A 22,716-nucleotide genomic window follows, 5' to 3' on the forward strand; every position below is an offset into this window, starting at 1 on the left:
TGGCTCCCAGTCTAGCTTTAAGTTTAGCTAAGGCTTCTGAATCAAGAAAGCAAAACAGGGAGTGGCTGAGCAGGATACCAAACATCTTCCTCTGTCTCCCATACATGCAGGTCCGTGCATCTGAACACACACACAGACACACAGACATACTCACAGACACACACAGACACACAGACACACACACACACACACACACACACACACACACACGAAAGAGAGAGAGGGAAAGGGAGACGGAGACGGAGAGAGGGAGGGGAGAGGGAGAGGAGAGAGGAGAGGAGAGAGAGAGAGAGAGAGAGAGAGAGAGAGAGACTCTATTGATACTAAGCTGCAACCTTAGTTCCACCATCAATAGTAGTGGGACCTCAAATAAGTTAATCAACCAGCGTCCTTCTCCCCTATTCTGTAGCAGGGGATAGGTACAGCCTGCTCTACCAGGTCACTGCAAAGGTCAAATTATTTACTGTGGTTACTGTGGGCAGAAAATGGAAAGCTTCTGTGCCACGGTAAGCACTATTTAGAGTCAGAGGCCACACTCCTTCGTAGACTTTTCAGTCTCTACAGTGCCACCTGGTTCTTCTCAAGTCTGTCCTCTCCAACATCAATCTGTAATGAGTAGTCCACTTTGCTAATGGGATTGGTCCCCACCCAATAGCTGGTAACAAGCCTTCCCCCTTACTGTCATGGCCTTTCTTGTTGCCTCCTGCCTGAAGGGAGACTCCTGGGATACCCACACAGAGCAAACTCCCCTCCCTGCCCCCATACTCACATTCAAGTTCCTATGAACTGCGCACATCTCTGAATGCCACACAACTCTAAGCCTACCCTCATCAGCCAGGTCCACTGTGGTTTCCTGGTTCGTTCACTCTCACACTCGCTCAGCTATAGCAACATTCCTAAGATACATTACACACTCTCCAACAGGACAATCAAAGGTGCTGTGACCATTCACATTTCACTGATTAAAATAACAAGAACAAAAAAACAAAAATCGAACAAAAACAAAAACACAGGTAGAGGAAGTCAAATAGTTTGCCTAAGGTCACTGTGTTTTGGAACTTGGAATTTGAACTTGGCAAACCTGATTCCAAAGTCTGCCCTTGCCTATGATGGCTTAGGTGACATTCTGGGACACAGTGCTCCTCCCAGGGAGCCAGTCTTCCCTTGCCTGATGCATCCCTCCATACTCTCCTGCATCTGCCTCCTCCTCCTCTCCCCTTTCTTTCTTTTTTTCTCTTTTAAGTTTTTAATTATTAGGCCGTTATAGAGACAAGATTTCTCTGTGTAGCCTTGGCTAGCCTCCCACCCAGAGATCTACCTGCTTTGCCTCCCGAGTACTGGGATTAAAGGCATGCGCCACCATACCCAACTCCCTTACTCCTTTTTCAACTAACAGTTTCCCTGGCTGGTCTCTCTCTCCACTCTAAGCTATAATTTTAGGAAATTACCAGCTGCTTTTTGTGTTCCTCTCCTTGAAGTCCTTAAGAGACACTGGCTGAGGAGAACATTAAAATGTGTAAGGAGTGAGGAAGGGCAGGGAGCGTTCTGTGTGCTTGAGAGTTCACAAATGCTCTTGAAGAACTAGAGACATGATGGATAGTGACTGGAATTTCAAAAGCCCAATTGCTGCTTCCGCTGCTGTGAGTTGTCCCAGGGGAATGTAAGGATACAGGAACTGAAGTCACATAGTTGATGTATAGGGTGGTTCCTCTCAGTTTCCCCTGCCTACGGCTTGGCCCTGTGCCCAGGTAGAAGGAAGGTTCTGGCCCTGCAGTCCTGTCTCTATCCTCCCTGGCTCCCTGGTGGCTGAGGAGAGGCTAGCCACCTATGTAAGTTCTGTGGTGTGTTTGAGGAACACAGACAAACATAGTTAGCTATGATGTGTTAAAAATCCAAGTACATTTCACATCTAATGCAGAGTATCTTAAGGCTTTGCGAGGACAGAATTTTTCCTTTCTTTCCCACAGTTTGACTAAGCTCAACTACAGCTTGGGAGCCTTGATGACCAGTGCCTCCCATGTGTAAAGGTGCCTTATGGGAGTCACAACCTTCTCAAATGTTTATAGCACTAGCACAACCTTCCTAATGCTATGACCCTTTAGTACAGTTCCTCATGTTGTGGTGACCCACCAACCATAAAATTATTTCCTTGCCACTTCATAACTGTAATTTTGCTATTGTTATGAATCATAATGTAAATATCTGTGTTTTCCAATGGTTTTAGCGAACCCCTGTGAAAGAGCAGCTCGGGCCTTTAAATGTGTCTCAAGCTCCAGGTTGAGAATTGATGCTTTAAAGTAACATCTGGCACTTTCTAGACTCATCTTTGTAAAGTACACCTCTCACATCCTGTTCTCTCCCTCCCCCTCTCTGCTGTACGGTACTATACAAAACTGGGCTGTCAGGTCTTAGGACCTTGATTTGAACAGGCAGAGGCTAGAGTCACAGCATGAGCTGACTCGCACCGCCCCCTCCTACTATTAGCTGGAAGAGCTATCCACATCTCCTAAGCTCTGATTTCTACATTCTAAACAATCACCTGTGCAGAGAGGTGTACAACGTGCCTAACATGGTCCACAGCGATGGTGTGTGCTCTTGTGTCCCACTGCTCTGGCTTCCCACGGACCAGCCTTGCCATCCTGAGTCCTCGGAAAGTTCTAGCTTGGGTAACTCTGAGACTCTGGCACTCGCTTTTCCTACTACATTTTGCTCTCTGGCTACAATAGCTAAGAAGGGGAAATGGACTCGGATCACAAAGCTTCGAGGTGTTTTCAGATTAGACTAAACAGCTCACTTGAGTCAGTCTACACCCTTCAGACAAAGTTCTCCAGATGAGGCTCCGAGCCACAGCTCCCTCTAGTTGGGGATTTCCTGATGGCAGTCGGAAGAGACAAGGTCACCAATTCCAGGAAGAGTCCCACCCTTCACAAAAGATGGCTTTCTAAATAATTTTAGTGGTCTGGAGTTGGGGAGGGTAATCAATTAGAAATAAGAGGTGTGTGTGTGTGTGTGTGTGTGTGTGTGTGTGTGTGTGTGTATGCTCGTACATGTGCATGTGTGGCAGCCAGAGGTTAACTTTAGATGCCTTCTTCAGTTTTTTTTCTGCCTTGGTTTTGAAAGAGGGTCTCTCTTTTTAACCTAGAGCTCACCAATTTGGCTAGGCCAGCTGGACTTGAGCACCAGGGATCCTGCTGTCTTCATCGTCCCTTGCGTGGGATGAAATAAATACTCGTACCTCTGACTCTTTTACAGGGATGCTGAAGAACAGACTTGAGTCCTCCCTCTTGCACAGCAAGAATGGTCCAGCAACTGAGTCATCTCCCCAGCTTGAAAGGTACACTCGAAAGGCTAAGGGGACACACGGCAAACAAGATGCTCACCAGGGACGCCAGCTGTCCCACCTCTCAGTCCCATCACCAGAGCCTTCCACTCACTCCTCCTTTTGTAGCCTAGAATGCTAAGCTAACCTTCTGCTTCCAGGTTGGATAATTATCTTACCAAGATTCCTCACAGATGGCTAGCAGCATACATCCACTCTAAGGACCGAGTCAGAGGCCCTTGGGGAAAGCACATGTGTGTGATCCTTACAACAAGCCAGAGAAGGGATGTGAGAGGGCATAGGTTCAGAGATAGAGGAAAAACTAATGAAGACTCTGAAGCTTGTGTGGGTCAGGCCAGACACCAATCAAGGTGTGATGCCAAGGTTAGACACGTGTGATCACTGGGGTCACTTCTGAAAGAGAGGATAGATTAACCTCAACGTGGAAATCACACCACGTCTTCTGAATAACCCCTACGGGACAGGTGCAAATGTTTCCTCTTTGATAGAATGAGCAGGCTGGTTCATTCTCCTGTCTAGGTTGTACCCCATAAGCCAGGGCTGACAAGAAGAGACATATTGTGCACATTCTTCAGATCGTGAGAGTGGACAAGGAAAACCTAGACCCTAAAATGGGAAAAGGAAGAAGGCACATACAATCCTGGAGATGGTGAGTCTTCACTGTCAACTTGACCACGTCAAGGGTTGCCTGGGAGGTTGAAGCACAGCTCTGGGCATGTCTGTAGAGGCATTTCTAGAGAGGACTGCCTGAGAGCAGACTCACCCTGGTGTGCTTGGCCTCACCTTTATGCTAGGGCATCCAAGGGGATGGAACAAAAACAAATAAAGGGTAAAGGGAGGGAAGAGAAGCAGCCAGACACCAGCATCTCCATCACTCTGTGCCACAGCTACTGTGAATGCAAGCTTTGCGTCATGTGATCCCTCCACGGACTGAGGTCTCTAAAACCATGAGTCGAAATCAAAGCTTTTGTCTCCGAGTTGTTCACATCGGACTTAGGTTACACCATTGAGAAAGCCGATAAACACAGTGATAAAGTAGAGCCCTGATAATAAGACCAAGTACTTCGAACCTACTAAATGTGAATATATTATACTCCCTGAATCACAGTCCAGTCGTCTCAGGTTAGGTTCAATACAAGGGAAAAAATTCTGAAACATGCTTTTTCCCCCCTGATGCCTGTTATAAATATAAACCAACTTAATTCTCATAAGAATCATAGGAAATTGGTACTATTAGCATGATTCTATAGGTGAAGAGACTAAGATACAAAACTATATGTCTGATCTCCCAGCTTGCAGTGGGCCTTGCCTCTAGAGTACAAAGAAGCATGGTAAAGAATCCCACATGAAGCAATATACCATCACCTTCCCTACTTAGCCGAATGCCTCCCGACTTCTCAAGACAAAGGACTTTCATTATTCCCGAGGGAGAGTCTTAGACACTACCTAAGGTCCTCAGGGCTTGTTAACCTTTGACTGTGATACGCACACAAAGACAAATGGCTTTTGAGGAGTGTTACTTCATCATGGCCAGCTTCAGTGTGAAGCCTCAGCCAATCAGGTGTCTCCAGCCTCTCAGAGACGCCAACACGATGTTGTCACCTACAACGTTTACCGTGAAGAAACTTGCAATCAACTTACATCATTTCTAAATCTGATGGGTTTAAGCTAATTTACAATTTTGGGTTGATTTGCAGTTAGAACTTTTCTTGGCTACATACAGCCTCCCTGGACGTGGAGATGGTCCTCTAGTGAAGGAAGTTGGCTTGGGTGATCTCTCTGGATACTGATGGTTTCAGATTGCAAAAAGTCAGCCAGAATACAGCAAACACAGAGGCGTAATGCCAGCAGCAAACCACTGAACTGAGAACAGGACCCCGTTGAAGGAATCAGAGAAAAGGACTGGAAGAGCTTGAAGGGCTTGAGACCCCATATGAACAACAATGCCAACCAACCAGAGCTTCCAGGGACTAAGCCACTACCTAAAGACTATACATGGACTGACCCTGGACTCTGACCTCATAGGTAGCATTGAATATCCTAGTAAGAGCACCAGTGGAAGGGGAAGCCCTGGGTCCTGCTAAGACTGAACCCCCAGTGAACGTGATTGTTGGGAGGAGGGCGGTAATGGAGGGAGGATGGGGAGGGGAACACCCATAAGGAAGGGGAGGGGGAGGGGGATGTTGGCCCAGAAACCGGGAAAGGGAAAAACATTCGAAATGTAAATAAAAAATACTAAAGTTAAAAAAAAAAAAAAAAAAAAAAAAAAAAAAGTCATAGCCCAGTTAATACCGCTCGACTAGTGAAAATCCTGTAATATAGTTACATTTGCAGCACTGTCTTGAAATCCCCTCCTACCCCACAGCTTAGAACTGTTTTCTGGTATGGACCTTACCAGGAAATCAAAGAGCTGAGACAAGGAAATGACTGACTGCAGACTTGGCTTTACTCACCAAAGGATGGACAATGGGCTCTGCCGGCCTGCTCCATGTAGCTTCTGAGGAACAAATCACAATAAGCACGAAGTAGAGCGTGACTGTCCTTGACGATTTCATTTCTTCAGGTTTGAGTGGCTTTGCCTGAAAGGAAAGATGATGCTTCAGAGACCCAGCGATTGATTCAGGAAAGGCGGAAAGAACTGCCAACCCCTGTCATGAAAGTTCCATCACTCAATGACATTTGCAATAGAGGGGACAGGAGGGGACGGGGAAGGGGAGGGCACGGAGGGGACAAACTGAGGAAGAAGCATTGCCTATCCTGGGGAGACAAACATGTCTAGGAGGATGAGGGGAGGTAGTGTTTTGAGATGTTAATGTGAGTAATACAAAGGTTTGGGGGTAGAGCTCCTGTAGACATGATAAAGAGTGGGGTGAAGGAAAAAGGGGAGAAAATGAGGCTAAAGAAAGAAAGCAAGAAAAAGAGACAGACAGTTTAGTAAGAGATGCTATTAGGCCGGAGAGAAAACCTAGTGTGAAAAATGCTTGCTACACAAACAGGTGAGCAGGGATTTTGCAAACCTAGCATCCACGTAAAGCCAGGCAAGACAGCACCATCTATAAATTCAGTGCTGCTACGGACAGATCTGGAAGGAAATGCACAGAACCTCCGAAAGCTCCTGGCCAGCCAGCCTGGCGCACAGAGCAGTGAACATTGAAGAGACCCTGACTCAAACAGGTTAAGGCTGGACACTTGAGGTGGTTCTCTAGCTTCCATGCATGCAGCATGGCATATCCACACCCCACACAAATACATATGCACAGAGGGATCCCTTCAATATGATCCACTACACGGACTGTACCATAAAAGCGTTCAGAGAATTCACCTCGCTTTTGCTACATTCAATGCACTTTTTGGTATTTTCAAGTCTACCCCATTCTCTCCTCACCTATTTTTTATGTTAATTCTATTAAAATAAAACCATTCAATTGATCCTTTGGCTGTATTAATAGGCTAGGACTTGTAAGTATTATAAAAATATCAGTTTTATTTTATAAAACCGTATTATGGTGTAAACATATATGATATTAGCGGCGTGAAGTATCCCATTAGACATTGTTTTTTAAGTCTCTATATAAAGCTGGAGATGCAAAAGGAGGCTTTCTTATAACCAATTAATCATTGGTTTATTTGAAATTCAGAGCAATAATCCCAAACCAAGTAAATCTCGTAACAAACCTAAACAAAAAGGGCTTGGTATAAATCCTTTCTTTCTGACTTTGTGTGCGTGTGTGCATGCTCTCCACCTCATTTTATGAGGCAGGTCTCTCAGTGAACCTGGAGCTTGTCCACTGACTCAGCTGGCTGGTCATCAAGCCACAGAACCTGCCTGTCTCCAAGATTGAGATTACAGAATGGCTTTAACGTGGGTGCTAGAGGGGGCGGAACAACATGGTAAGGCAGCAGGCTCTATCCCCACTGAGCCATCTCCCCGGCCCTCTCCCTGTGGTAGTCTATGCCCATGTGTACCTGTGAAAAGAGCCACAGGTTGAGATGGGAGATTTGGATGATGGTCTAAGAGCATTATTGTGACCCAGGTCCTCCACTAAATCTCCGTGTTTCCTCTACGGAGTGCAGATCATTGTATTTTTCTCCCTTACCGATTTCAGAATTTCCTGAGACGCAAATGAGATTAAAAGCCAGGAAGAGGCTCCTGAGATTCCGACTCTGCAAAAATAATAGGGCAAAGGAGGATGGGAAAGAATTGAAAGAATGAAGGGACAATGGTCGTGACGGCAATGGTTATCACCCCAATGGTTCATGAAGGGCAGAGGGCAGCCATGACAGAGCTGCGGACAGCACCAGAGAATCGGGGTCGGGATGCCACCTGATGAAGGCGGAGATGCACACGTCAGGAAGCACTGTGTGTCCATCACCAGGAGCCAAATGGCATCCCCTTCCCCGGTGAATTGAGGGAAACTCAAGGCCTTGGGAAACATTTCGGCTCGCACATGTGGCAATTGGCGCATTTTTTAAATTCTTCACCTCAGTTATTTTAGGGCGATGCTTTGCCATTTCAGTTCTGTGGACAGATGCCTCAGGCCAGATGTATCTGCTGCAGGGAAACTGCAGTGACATAGCCGGTAGCCTTTAGGTACATTTTCGATATAGGGGTAGGTAGGCTGACGAAGTCTGTGGATAGCAACTCTCTCTAAGACGAATCAGCTCATCCTATATCTCCAAAGGATACTCCCACAGGAGGCAAATTAATCTCAGGCCCCAACACAAGGAATTATATATTGGTTGGCCCCACAATGAGGCAATTAATCACGTGTTAGAGAATAGTTAGACTTCCTTAGCCCCTGACACCTAGGGAGGGACTCAGGCACAGGGGAGACCACAGGAAACTCCTGATCGTTACTTCCCAAATGCTTCACTAAATAGGTTTTGTTCATTTGTGTTTGACTTTTGTGTTTGAGGGGTAGGCTCAATTGTGTCAACCAGTATATAATGTTCTGTGCTGGGACCCGAGAAGATTAATGAGCCTCCTGAGGGAGTATCCTTTGGAGATAAAGTCCCTAAATGGTCACATCTGATGCACCAGTATAGGCTGTGGCCAACACAGTTCCATCTCTTTCTACTTCCAGCCTCCTTGGAGACCGTTCTTCTATAAAGTCTTCATTCTTCATTCTGTTGAGACATTTGGAGAAAAACAACAACACATTGTTTGACTCATTTAGGGTGTGTGTGTGTGTGTGTGTGTGTGTGTGTGTGTGTGTGTGTGTCCCAAGACACACAGATAGGAGCCCCAATTCACAAATATCCTCTGGAACGAGGGATAATTGTCAGCTGTACTGCAAAGATGAGGCACTGTGTGGAAGATAGGAAAGTCACACTCTGGAAGGGAATGGTATTCTAAAGAATTGACAACTAGTAGTATGAACAACTTGGTCAAAGGGAGTCTGGCACCAGCTGGAGGCCACTTCAACTGTTCAGGCTCCTGCTCCATCAGGGAAGAAGCTTGAAGTTGTAACTTCTTTTAGCTTTGCCACTGGTCTAATTAACATGGCTGCCCCCTAGCTCACAGGAGTTCTCACCTATGAGGCAATCAGCAGTGCGTCGTAATGTTGCTAATGGGAAAAATATCCACATTGATAGAGTTGAGACGGGAAGCTACCTCCCACAAACAAGGCCATGTGTGGTCACAAGCGCCCTTAGTTGTAATGGCCCTAAACATGCACATAATGCTTCTAACATCCCTGACGTAAAGGTCAAAGGCGCAGAGAGGGGAAGAACATTATCTGCTGTCCATCCTAATTAATTCTTCATGAATAAAAGTATTGGACACTCTACTTTAAGTCACCTACTTGTATGAGCTGGCCTATCACGAGACCGACAGCTGGGAAATGTGGCCTAATTCCCAGGATTGCCCCGGTCATACTGATCAACTTCCTCCTCGTCAACCCAGACTCTGTCTTCCAGTCTATGAAGGTACAAGAGGCAGAAGAAAGAAAGCCCAGGCTGATGTCACTTCCTGGGAATAAGTCATAGCAATTCTCAGCAACACATGGACCATGCCGTGTCTGGCTCCTCAGCTGCCAGTAGTGTTGGTGTCTTGCCAAGTGACTGTGCACCATGAAAGGCACAGTGAAGACCCAGCCTTTTCTCTCGAATCTGGGAGACAGCCTGCACCTGAAGACTGACTCTTCTCCTAGAGTCCTACTAGAATCTTGAATGACCCTGTTTGATTAGGGGTGAGGAAATAGACCCTTTGTAGAGTTCAACCCCTGTCCACATAATGGTCACCTCTAGGTTGTCTGACGATTCAGTAGACTACCGCGAGGATGACAAGGCACTTCTAATAGTGTCATTGTGGGATTATCTTTGGAAATGGTTGGCCTTGGTAAACTTTATTCAGCTCTGCCTTGCCATTTTCTCTCATCTAGCCCTCATGGAGGTCATGCAGCCATCTTGGATTTTCAGATGAAGACTCTAAAGCTTAGGACTGTCTCAGAGCCAGCTGGGGTGGAGATGGTTGGAACCAAAGCAGTGATTCTTTAAATTTAATCAGAGTTTCCTACAGTCTGAGGATAGGACATTGGATAATTGCGGATGGGGATCACAGTCCCTAGGCACAAGGCGGGGGGTGGGAGGGTTGGGGGAGCATACCCTCGGTGGTGCTACGCTCTATGAGGGTGATGCCCTCTAGACACTGTAGTGTCAGAGTTCAAGCCTGTAATTCCAGTGTTCAGGAAATAAAGTCATGGAGATTAGGAGTTTCAAGGTCATCTTGGCTGCACAGTGAGATATCATCTCTAAATAAATGATTGCATCACTTAACCCTCTAGGCGACCCACAACTCAGTGAGACTACTAAATCATTCCTACCTAACTTCCCCCATACAGAAATGGAAACTTTCTTCAGGGCTCAGAGCCACATTGCTGGTTCAGGAGAGTGGTGAAACTGATTACCAATGACCTATTGTACCAGGGGAGGGGCATTCGAGCCAAGAGAATTTCTTGATGAAATAACAACAATAATACGTGGAAATTTTTCTCGAAATGGAATGGGTAGCCAAAACATACATTCACATGGCCGCCAGTTATTAGTGTGACACAGGACAAACCACGTTATCTACTGAACTGGAGTTTTCTAATGAGCACAGACAAGAATTTGACAGAGAATTGAGTTACAGCAGTTGACCTTGGAAAATCTTGTGACTCTTCTAAACACATATAAATCCGTACACGTTTTGCAACTCAGATGCAATCTTGACCAGTTTAACTTCTAAATCTGACTGAAGCCATATGCTTCTGATGTGTGAATAGGCACAGGCCTCCCTGCCTGACCTATGTTACTATGGCAACAATAGCCACCACCCTTTTTCTTTGTCCCACCCTCTACTTAGATACAGGATGGATCTTTCGGTCACACCTTAGTCTCTAGACTTTCCTGTTCAGCTCCTAATGCTTTTCAAAATAAAAGTACTCTCACCAGTACCCAAAGCCCCCAACAACCTGACTTTTATTTTTTTTTAATAAATGCTTAATAAGCATTCCCCGTTTTCCCACTACTGATGTTGGCTGACATCTAAAACAGTGCAAGAAGTTTTTCCAGGGTTCATACAAAAGCAAAAAGTCAAACCAAAGCCATTCTTGAGGGTGGACGGGAACAATTATCAGCAAACTATTTTTAAGAGGTTGGCAAACTAAGATAATCCTCCTGCCATTTACTTGGCTCATTAATCTTCATCTCTCATCGGCCCAGTAGTCACTGTACATTCAAAGTTTACCCACCCACTGTGTCCGGGAAAAGGCTGCCTCCTAATGCAAGTCCCTTGATACATGGAGCTATAAATAGTCTCATTCCTTGAACACCTACACACACTAATGCAGGCCCCGGACCTTCCTGCATGCATGACATGTATTGTTCCATGAAGTCATGAATCCCTCACCCATCTATTTATGCATCCATTTATTAGGTCCTGACAAGTGCCAGGTGTTCCGCTGGGCTCAAGGAAGAGGCAGTCACCAAGACAGTGAGTCCTGTTTCCATAGAGCTGGGAGTCTAATGGAGCAGACAGACATCATTAAAGAATCAGTTACTCGAGTCGCTGTAGTAATAACAGTTCTTGAGCAGTTGTTATGTACTCAATGCTGAGAACCGACGATATTTAATCACTTCATCTTTGAAACACTGAAGTGTTTCAGACATGCTTTCTAATTAACAGTATGATCGAAAATTAACTGAGCCACACAGTGGATGCTTAAACAACTTTGAGCAAGAATTTAAATGAAGGAAGCATATATCCAGCGTGGATCATTTTAGTAGTGTGCTTAACTTTCTGGAAAGCAAAACAAGCAAGCAAGAAGCAAGCAAACTAACTAACTAACTAACTAACTAACTAACTAACTAACTAACTAAGACTTGACCCAGTCTTGAGCCTATGGAAGGTGTCTCAGGCATAGTGTTTAAACAGGCTAAACCTGAAGCATACATTTCAATTATCTTTAGGAGGGAGAAAGAGAGAGTGACTGAGTGAATTAGAAGTCAAAAATACCATGTGCAATGGCCCTGGGGTAGGAAAAAACATGGTCCATTTAAGGAGCTATAAGTGGGTCAGAGTACCTAGACATCAAAAGAGCAGAAGACAGATGTTCTGTGAGGTGAACGCCAGGGTAGGCAGAACTCATAATGATGACCACAGGATTAATAAGATCAAATAGAGAGACAAGTGGGAGAGAAGGCTAGAACCAAATCCAACAGAATTCCAAATGGTCAAGTCCAGGCCAAGGGGACGATTGCACCTGGAAGTTTACGAACCAGGTTAAAGTGTCAGGAGGTGAAGGGAGACAGCCACGGTCCTGCACACTTATACCCAGTGTTTATGAAGCTGGGGCAGGGGAAATCTTGTGTTCAAGACTAGCGTGAGTTACACAGTGAGACCTTGTCACCAAAAACAAACGTGGAAAACTAATGCAACAAGCAAAAGCTAGCAGAGAATGATGTGAACCAGGAAAAGTTTGGCATCGGGGAGGAGGATGTGGCCAACAATGTCCAGTGACACTGAAGTCCACGGAAGAGGATCTGGGGATGTTCATGGGGCCTTCAGACAGGATGCTCTCTCCTCTGGGGTGGGATATCTCATTGGTAATGAGGTGGCAACCATCCTGGGAAGAGTTGTTGTATGTAAGAGGTAAGCAGTTGAAGATGCCAAGCAAGCATGGGACTCCAGAATTTGCTTACAGTGGTGGGGGTGGGGTGGGGGTGGGGTCGTGGTCCTTCATTTTACACCACATACTTGAGTGCCGTTGTATCCATGGTTCTCGTTTTATGAATGGATTGAATTACATTGCAGACTAAGACGGTTTCAAGGGAACACCCGTCTCTGACTCAACTTGGCCTTGGACTGGGGCTCACTAACTAGATATACTATTATATGTGTTGGAAATATTTTAGGATCTCTCTCTCTCTCTCTCTCTCTCTCTCTCTCTCTCTCTCTCTCCTTCCCTCCCTCCCTCCCTTGCTCTTTCCCTCCCCCTTCCTCTCCTTCCCTGCTTCCCTCTCTCCCTCTCCTTGCTCTCTTGAGACAGGGTTTGTCTGTGTAGCCTTGGCTGTTCTGGAACTCACTCTGTAGACTAGGCTGGCCTCAACAGAGATCCATCTGTATTACCACAGCTATCTGGAGAGCTGTCTCTTCATTCTTTATATCCCTTACCTCCTTTCCCTAAGGTACAGGCTTGGATGTCTTTGAAAACAAACCCTTACCAAAATTAAGACTTAGACTAAAGTGGTATGTCCATTTATGAAATGCAAAACAGAATTCTTAGATGGTGGACAATGGGTGATGGTACCTTATTTCAGGAGCAGCTTTACACACTAAGATTATTTTCTCCCATTTCCGGGGATGTGGCTCAATGTCAGAGCAATTACCTACCCTGTACGAAGATTTGCATTTGATCCTCAGAAGTGTAAGAAATCAAACATAGAGAAAACAGCATTTGGGCTGGGGAGATGGAAGGATGGGTAATGTGCTTTCTGTACAAATATGTGAAGCTGAATTAGAATCCCTAGCACCCATATAAGAAAATTGAACATGACTGTATGTTCCTATAATCCCAGCTCGAGGGAGACAGAGACACGAACCTCCCTGGGGTTCACTGGTGGTTATCCAGTCAAGCCAACTGGAGAGGTCTAGGTCCAATGAGTCCAAAGCAATAATCAGAAAGGTAGGGAGCTATAGAAACAGACACACAATGTTGACCAATTTGCTACTATGTACACAAAAGGGTGTGCATCTTCCCATATGTGTGAAAGTGCAGAAAGTGCACACACACACACACACACACACACACACACACACACACACACAGATGTCTTCTCTTAGTTCATCTGCATGATGCTTGAGTCTCCAAAGAGGATGGAATGCTGCCCACATATAACCTCCCTTCAGATCTACAGAAGTGCACATTCAAAATCTTCAAGTGTAGCTCTGAGAGGCTCCGAACAGACCGTATTTACAACTGCAAGGCTGATAAGACTTATCTCTGTTGACCTTATTTAATTCAATGACTCATCCCCGGCACATGCAGGGTTGTAGGGTAAATATTTATTCAGCACAAACACGAAACACAATGCCAATTACAGGATTCTATTGAAGAGATCCCCCCCCCTTATTTAATTTTCCTTTGCCTTGAAATAAGATTCTGTGGCAGCATTGTGTCCCAGCAGCTCGGGACTATCTGATTACAGATGACCATTTGTTTGTATTCAATGGGATGGAGTTTTCCAAAACACACTACACATGTGTTGATTCTTGATAACCTGTTAGCCTTCTTGCCTCCTTGTAAGTCACTGGGAGACTTTAACCTTTAAGCAGAGATTATCATCTTACAAAAAAAAATTAAGTTCCTAGCTGGGAACTTATCTATTCAATCTCATAGCTTCAACATATCACAAAGGGGTTTCCCTGCACCACGCAGAACAATGTCATGCAGACATTCCAACTGCAGACAGGGGTAGCCCTGTGATTGACCATAGGGATAGATTAAGAAGGAGCTCTGTAGAGTTACTGCCGTTAGCTGAGTAGGTAAATAACAGTAATGATTAGTGGCCACCCATCAGGGAGGCATCTTCTGCGCCAAATCTTAACTCTTTCATCGCTGGACCCTGGAAAACTCAAAGCAGTAGCGATTTGTCATGTGATTTAAAATATTTCAATATGTTGGGCTGGGGAGCTGGTCTAGTTGGGAAAGTGCTTGCTGTGCAAATCTGAGGACCTGAGTTCAATCCCTGAGCATCACATAAAACAGTTGGTTTCAATAGTAAATATCTGTCATACTTCGGTGGAACGAGGAGAGGGATCCCTTTCGCTCGCTGGCCAAGCTAAACTGGTGATGTCCAGGTTTAGTGAGAGAGTCTGTCTCTAAATAAATAAATAAATAAATAAATAAATAAATAAATAAATAAATAAATAAATAAATAAGGTGGAGAGTCACTGAAGGAGACACCCAGAAGTAGACATTTACCCTCAACACAGTGCTTTCATCCATGAATATGCATCTATGCAGATACGCACCTTTTTCCTTCCCTTACCCTTTCTCTACTTAAACTTGAAGCTGCCAGTAGTACCCCGAAGATGGATTTGGGGGTCTCTGGGTAATTGATCCTGTTAACTGATCTTCTTTCCACTGTGGCTTCATTGAATCTATCTCCTTTCTCTGTTTTACACACACACACACACACACACACACACACACACACGCATATGCACACAAATACTCCAGCATGTACACAGTTCAGGGCCCTCTGAAGTCACTCCTTTTCAGCCCTGGCCACACTACTTTCCTGTCATCTGGTGCGGACACCCTTGGTCATGAACTTAAGTATCTTACATTTTTATTTGTCCCTTTAGGGATATTGTTCAATTTTAACAAACAAAGAGTATGCTGCATGAAACAGATAAAGAAGAATTACTTAATTTTTCTCTCTGAATGCAACATTCTTAGATAGCCTTCCTGCTCCAAGATGTCTTAACTCTGACCACGTGACCGTCACACTTCTTATAAATGGCACTTTATATGAAAGAACGTGACAATATGTCTCCAATGCTCTCTCTGGTTGTTCACTGTGTCCCCTCCAGTGTGACACCCTTTCTCCTTCCCCTATTCTCTCTGCTCCTTTTCTCATCCACTACAGCCACCTTAGCCCGGGTCCTGCCAAACACCTCTCCTTCAGTTTTGGCTTTTCTTTCTTGACACCTTTGCTCCTGGGGAGCATGCCCAGCTCCACAGTCTAAACGGTTGGCTCATGTGAGAACACTCCAAGCCTTACGTCTACACTGTGCTATTTGTTAAGTGCTGGGCATATAACTCCTGCAGTATTATTTCTATCTGGGTGTAAATTTGGTTCATCTAAAACAGAATCTACTATCTTCTGTCCTACTGCTCGTCTTTCCTAACCAACTCTTCCTGGATTTGCTACCTGCTGGTTTCGTTCTCTTGATATGCAGGGGCTCCGGAGCCCTTCGATGATTCTCAGACACAAGAAGCAGAGACAGGAGAAGGGAAGGCCGTCCCACCAGCAACTAACTGACAACACTCTCAGAGGTCATGCAGCTTTTGTCCGGCTCGACTGTTACCCATGTGGATGGTGGCTGTAGGCTCCTGAATGCCCCCTCCCCCTTACCCCTGACCACTAATCTTACACAGTGGCAACTGATACATTTGCTCAGAATGAACTCCCCTCTAGATCACCACTGTGCCTAATTCAAGCAAGCCAAGCGCTCTGAGGAAGATGCTTAGACAACACCCGACAAACACAGCTGCAGAGACCTAACACAAAACTAGCTCAGCCGACATTATCACCACTACGTTTGGACACAGACACATCTACTCACAAACTTCTTTCACAAAATATGGCACAAATACTAACAGTGAAGGTGGGTTAAACAGCTTACCACCTCTGGGTGTCTTCTCATACAGTTTCTTGACCACTGCTTTCTTTTTTTTTTTTTTCCTTTTTGAGTTTCACACACTGTTTGCCCCCACCTTCCGCCAGCTTTTAAACTCAATAACAATGACTGCTACCTTTTATCAAGCACGTCTACAGACCAGACCTAAGGCTAAACATCCACACGCATCAAGCTCTCTTACTCCTTGTGATCTTGTCTTAGGAAAACCTCCATTGTCCCCACTTGTAGAGCAGGAGGGGGGGACCAATGACTGACTAAATTATGCAATATCCCCAGGTCACGTAGCCAAAGCCTAAATCTGTAACCGTTGTACACATCGCCTCACTCGTTGTTCCTCTGGGGACGCATCCTTCTTTGAAATCCGCCTGCATTTCTCTATCTGGCTTCTTTTCTGTCCCAGTGGATCACTTAGCACTGCTGTTACGGTTTTTGGAGTGCAGCATAATAATTCGGCAAATAAACTCTGAAGTCAGACTGCCTGAAATGTAATTGTGACTCTATTACCCACTGGTTATTTGTTTTAAAACAATTTACTTAACCTTTGTGTATTTGCTCACCTACAAAATAAAGATGATATCGACACAGGCCTATTGGCACAACCAAAGAAAGAGTAATCTTTACAAGGCGCTGGATGCGATGCTAGGGGCATGGTAAGCAGGAAGTGAATATATGTTACTAAAACTCTCAACGCTTGCTCCTTAACTCATGTTAAGAGTCTAAAGTGATTACAGGACAAGATCCCCTGTGGTTTTTTTTAATTCTGCAAAACCTAGCAAGCCTCTCTGGAATACCTGATTCCCCGAAGCTGTGGTTTTACTTTTATGATTATCTTTTAGGAAGCAAGATTCCGGTTCTATTGAGGATGGTGACCAGAGTCAAACAGTGTGGACTGCAATGCAGAGCTGGCAAGCCACTCGGGAATTTACGATGTGCCCACAGCCAGTTCGTGCATTTGATGGAGAACATCCTGTTTACTAGAACATCTAATCAGACTCCATAGGATCTGCAAGCAACAGGAGCTAATGCGTCTGCGTCAAGTCAGAGAGGTCATTCCAGTTGACGCCGCAAAGACAATGCCACCGTGGGTTGGGACAGGAATGTCTTCTCCATCCTTGCCTGCCAGGATTCTAACCCGGAATGCTTACAGCTGAGCTCAGCCCAGGCTTTCCAGAATCATAACCAGGTGCTGCTGCTGGTAACCGTGCCACCCCATTTGCATCCAGGTCCCGTTCTCCACCTTGCGGGTGTAATGGAAGCAGTCGGAAGACAGGAGGGCAAATAACAAATGCAGAAAGGTTCTGATCCAACGGCAATGGTGAAGCATGTGGTCCTTCCTCTGGTTTTGGAAAGCTCCCGAGGCTGACAGCAACCAACAGCAAGCATTCTAGTCTGCGAGCAATCCGAAAGGTGCAGTAATTCGGCGTCCCTCACATCCCTCAGCTAAGCATTTACCATGCTGTTAGAGCGAATGTGCTCAAGATAATTGTGTAAATTCTCCGACATCTTTTTATCCTCACATTCCCAGCTAAGAAAGGGCTGATGGACTGAAAAGAGATCTGAATTCTCATCCTGGAGGCCTGCAAGAGAGTCACTGAAAAGCTGGGCAAATCACTGTCACTTTGCTATTCTCGCTTCTCATTTTATTCGACAGAACAAGAATTGGATGCCAGTTTTACCTGTGGCCCGGCAAAGGAGTATGGATGCCTTCTCAGAGGATGAAAGTTGTGTTTGAGTTTAAGAGACTCAACTGAGATTTACAAAAGACTGGACAACCTCACTACTCGGGAGGTGGCCACCTGCATGGCTTTGTCACCACCCTGAGCTGCTGCTAAGCATCCTGTGATACGACTGCATTTTAGTACAGCACTGTGCTGCCCAGCCCTCCCTCCCCCATGTCAGTGCAGTGGGCAGAGAGGGCTCGTTAGCTTAGTGACCGCTCTGAGGTGGAACTGTGGAAAGCAAGTTGAACTAGACAGTCCAAGGCAGAATATCAACTCCAGCAGCCCAAGTGACAACCCTCCTCCAGAGTTTGGACTGCATCAAGAAAAATGAACAATTGAGTGAATTGTTATTACTCTTACAGGTTTTTTACGCTCGTTTTTCCTTGCTTGCTTTTTCTTTATGAAGGTCCCTACCCTTCTCTATGACCCATGCAGCCTTGCTCATTGTTATGCTTTTATTAGACTTTTATTTTTTACAATATAGAGAGTGGTGGCAGAGAGAGAAGGACACCTTTTACAGATGATTAAAATATTTGGAAGATGACTCAAGTAAAAATCAAAGTTTCCCTGCCTTCATCTAGCCTTCCCTTGGTCAAGAATTTAGCTTTCGAATGACAGACTGATCTACGTAGCCAGCTGATTTCTTTACTTGTCTCCCTTCTTATTTCCAAAATACTGGTTTTTTGGGTTTTTTTCCCAGTAACCCTCCAAAATATTGTTAACTGATGTCCTTCAAAGAAAAATGCCCAAACTGCTGTTAATCTTAAAGTCTCATTCTTACGAAGTTAATATTAATATTAGTAAGTGCAGAGGCAACACCAAAAATAGCAAAAATAGTAAAAAGGAGAGGATTTTTTTTCATACTTTCTAAATTTTAGTGAGCTGGGCACATTCCTCCCATGTCACGTTATCCTTCAACAGAGGAGATATTAAGTGTCATCAAAAAATCGACAATGAAAACTTGTGGGGCCTCATCGTGGCTAATTCTAGGAGCCAGGAAGAACAAAACAAACAAACAAACAAACAAACCTTTACCTAATACCACACAGAGTACTTGAAGGAGAGTTTGTGGGGAGAGGGGAAAACTGTATTGAGAAGTATATAATTTTAAAGCTGTCAAGAGCCAGTCTTTCATATATTCCTATGCAATTAGAAAAAGTCACCTCTGACTTCCAAGTACTTTATACACAGAATCAACAAGTCTGAGGCCAGCCCTGTCTATATAGCAAACTCCAGGCCAAGCAGGGCTATGAAGCAAGACACAACCCTGCCTCAAAAACTAGGAAAAGCAAACAAAATAAAAACAAACAAAAACCCCAACTCGTTTAGACCTTTTTAAAAGGACAAAGGGCTATGGTGGAGTTGTACAACTTGACTTTCTACAAAATACAAGAAAATAACTATTTAAGTAAACTGTACACTCTAGAGATTTTGTTCCCAACGTTCTACAACATTCAAAGCAAGACTGACTGGTTTTTAAGCCCAGATGTTTTAACTGAGCAACACCTATGCTCCTTTCCTCTCAGCCACAGGCAGGAGGTCTCCATGCCCCACCCAAGCACTGTCTCAGAGCTCCTTCAGTTACGCTAATGAAATCTCTTGCTCCAGGCCACCACCACAATGGCTGTCTGACTCTCAGGGCAGTACTGACTCACCAAAGCTCCTGACCAGTTTGGGAGGATTCAGAAAGCAATCCCTACTAAAGAGAAAATCCTAACAGGTCCCAGCAGTGAACTGGAGGGAGACACCCCCATGTCCCCCAAAGCCGGCCTCACTGTGGACTTCCAGCAGCGCAGTGATCTTAAGTTATCTTCGTCACACACAGCTATGCTAAAGATTATCAGTCAGAGAGCAACAGAGTCAACACGGATCAGATCGTACAAATGCCTCCGGTTGCCAGATGTCTGGCTACAAAGGGACACAAACCACAGAAAGAGAAAAATCTGTTACCTGTCCACCACCGTTGCTGTCTCCAGGCAAGCGCCCGCTCTCAACAGATGCCTAGAAACTTCTCTGCCTTTCACTACGGGGCCATTGGCCCCGCAGCCTCTTAGGGGGCTCACAGACAGTCAGGAGGCAGCGGGGCAGGCATCATGATGAACAGGTCTGGCCACTCCTTTGCTCAACTTTTGCCTCCCGGAGCTGCACTCCTCCAAGCCTCACAGAGCCATCCCCTAGAGCCTCGTTGCTGTTTGAAAAACAAGAAGCGATTTCCTGGTCCACTTCCCCGGATGGCGTGTGCGATTTCCCTCACGCCCATAGGAAGTCCTTCAGGTCCTCTTATTGAGAAGCCTCTCCTCCAAGTGGAAAGACGTGTTTGGGCAATGCCCCTTGTTCTTACTTTTCTTTCTCCAAAGGAGGTAAAAAAAAAAAAATTAGAAATGAAAACAGTGCAAATCAGATAGATATGCATTAGCACTTATGAGTGAGTGGTACAGGATACCAATTTAAACCTCCAGCACACAACCATATACTTAGACTGTGTAAGGAAAATTAAAATCCATGAGCCCATTCCATTGTCTCTAACAGGGTCAAGAGGTCAGAAACTAAAAATATCCCAGAGGATGGGAGACCTGTCTGGAGCTTGAGGGAGACCGGTGCTTCAAATACATCACAGTGGGGGACATCTAGTTTCCAGGGAAACTGAACATTTGTAGATCAAATGATATTCATTCCTCGACACTTCAACATCATCTCAGCAACCATATTTGAAGATAAGGAGCCGCAAAGAGGGCTGGCCACTGGGACAAGTTGGCAGGTTCCTGTCACAGGGTTTAATTGTAAACCACAACCACAATTATAGTTTCTGAGCTGAACTCAACCCTAACCTTACAAGAAATGAAACTAGGGCTCAAGGAGAAGCTGTGACTTGCCCAGGGTCCGAATAAAGATGGGAAATAGTATATTGTTATTAATTGAACGTGTGTGTGTGTGTGTGTGTGTGTGTGTGAGAGAGAGAGAGAGAGAGAGAGAGAGAGAGAGAGAGAGAGAGAGAGAGAGAGAGAGACAGAGAGAGAGACAGAGAGAGAGAGAGACTGCTCAATTTCTGAAACTCTAAGATCCTGCTGGGGCACAGGAATCTGTGTGGAAAGTAAGCAATCCCAGATAACGCCATGTGTTAGAGAAAACCCTGTCAGGGCAACGATCCCACAGCCTGAATATAAGGATTCAAAACATGGTCCCCCCAATGCCTAGTCATAGTCACGTATATATGACTTGAAGGTATTAAAATTTTGTTGTACTGCATGGAACTATGATTAAGAAAAACTATATAGACTATAGGCTTTGTTGTGGATCATTTGGAAAAACTAAAATCCTAGGTTGGATGGGCCAGGGAGGTGGATCAGCATGGAAAAGCTTTTACCATGCAAACCTAAAGAAGTGAGTTCTATCCCTCAAGCCCAGGTAAAGGTAAATGGAGAAAATCAGCTCTATTAAATTGTCCTCTGATTCCTCTCTTCCCTCTCACTCTCTCCACTCTTTCTCTCTCTCTCTCTCTCTCTCTCTCTCTCTCTCTCTCTCTCTCTCTTCCTCTTCCTCTCCTGGCTTGACACGATAAAAAAAAATTGTCCTCTGACCTATACAGGCATGCCTTGACACAAGAACGAGTGCATGCATGCACACGCACACACACACACACACACACACACACACACAGACACACACACACAAACACACACACTCACACACACATACACATACACACATATACACACACAAACACACACTCACACACACACATACACACACATACACACACACTCACACACACACATACACATACACACATATACACACACAAACACATATACACACATGCACACACACATACACACACAGACAAACACATACACACACACACACACACACACACACACTTAACGGATGAATAAAAAGTTTAGAGGCCTGGACTGGAGACATGGAGCCTACTTCCTCTTTCTCAACAACTCTCTCCCTGTTCTACTTGGACACCCTTTCTCTCTGTTCATCTTGCCTTCTGACTATTCTGTCTTTGCAGGGCAGAGAGCAAGTATCGATGGACCTGGAGACAAAAGCTAGGGGAAATCACCCCTCAGGGATCAGTTCTAGGAGCCCCAGAAGATTCTAACGTGTACGGATGCACAAGTCCTTCACATAAAACAGTGTAGCATCCACACACAGCCCGCATGAGTTAGATCACCTAAATTCCTCCGTTAGCCAATGTAATGTGTCTATCCAGCTGTTTGCTGTGAGAATATCTGTGATTCCTTATTGTTTGAAAGACGAGGGCAAGAGGAGAGGTTCTGTTCACGTTCAGCGCAGATGGGATTGTTTTCCAAACGGTTTCAATGCAAGGTCTGCTGAATTCAAGTATACGAAAACAAAATTAAGAGAAGCTTGTGTTTGGACAAAAAAAGCATGAACCCCCTATAATGTATCGTTCTACCTGTAGGCTCAGCTGCATTCTATAGCTTGAACTGGATGGGTTTTTGCCTGAAGAATAAAGCCTGCTGTCAGCGTGAGCTCTTAGAAAAATTTACATTACATTATATTATATTATATTATATTATATTATATTATATTATATTATTATTTACAATGGTCAGCTGCTTTGATAGCTCCGTTGTAGCTGGCTCTCTGATGTGGAATGAGAATTGAAGAAGTGGCTTTCCCTTTCCTTCCCCCCACCCCCGCCCTCTGCCGCTGGCACTAGGAACACTCTGTGCTAATCTAACACTCTGCAGGGAAAACAAAGCCTGGTGGGA

At 45.0% G+C, this 22,716-nt stretch overlaps 1 protein-coding gene across 1 annotated transcript in view; it reads right to left on the reverse strand.

Annotated features, from left to right (window-relative positions):
• Positions 1-22,716, reverse strand: part of Adgrf5 (adhesion G protein-coupled receptor F5) — a 96,306-nt gene that overhangs the window by 48,667 nt on the left and 24,923 nt on the right. Inside the window, exon 2 of the mRNA XM_032900703.1 lies at positions 5,794-5,919. Within this exon, the coding sequence (XP_032756594.1) occupies positions 5,794-5,895 (102 nt within the window). The 5' untranslated portion in view covers positions 5,896-5,919. The remainder of the gene's footprint in view (positions 1-5,793; positions 5,920-22,716) is intronic.

This window comes from Rattus rattus, chromosome 4 (genome assembly GCF_011064425.1).
Source record: "Rattus rattus isolate New Zealand chromosome 4, Rrattus_CSIRO_v1, whole genome shotgun sequence".
NCBI lineage: Eukaryota > Metazoa > Chordata > Mammalia > Rodentia > Muridae > Rattus > Rattus rattus.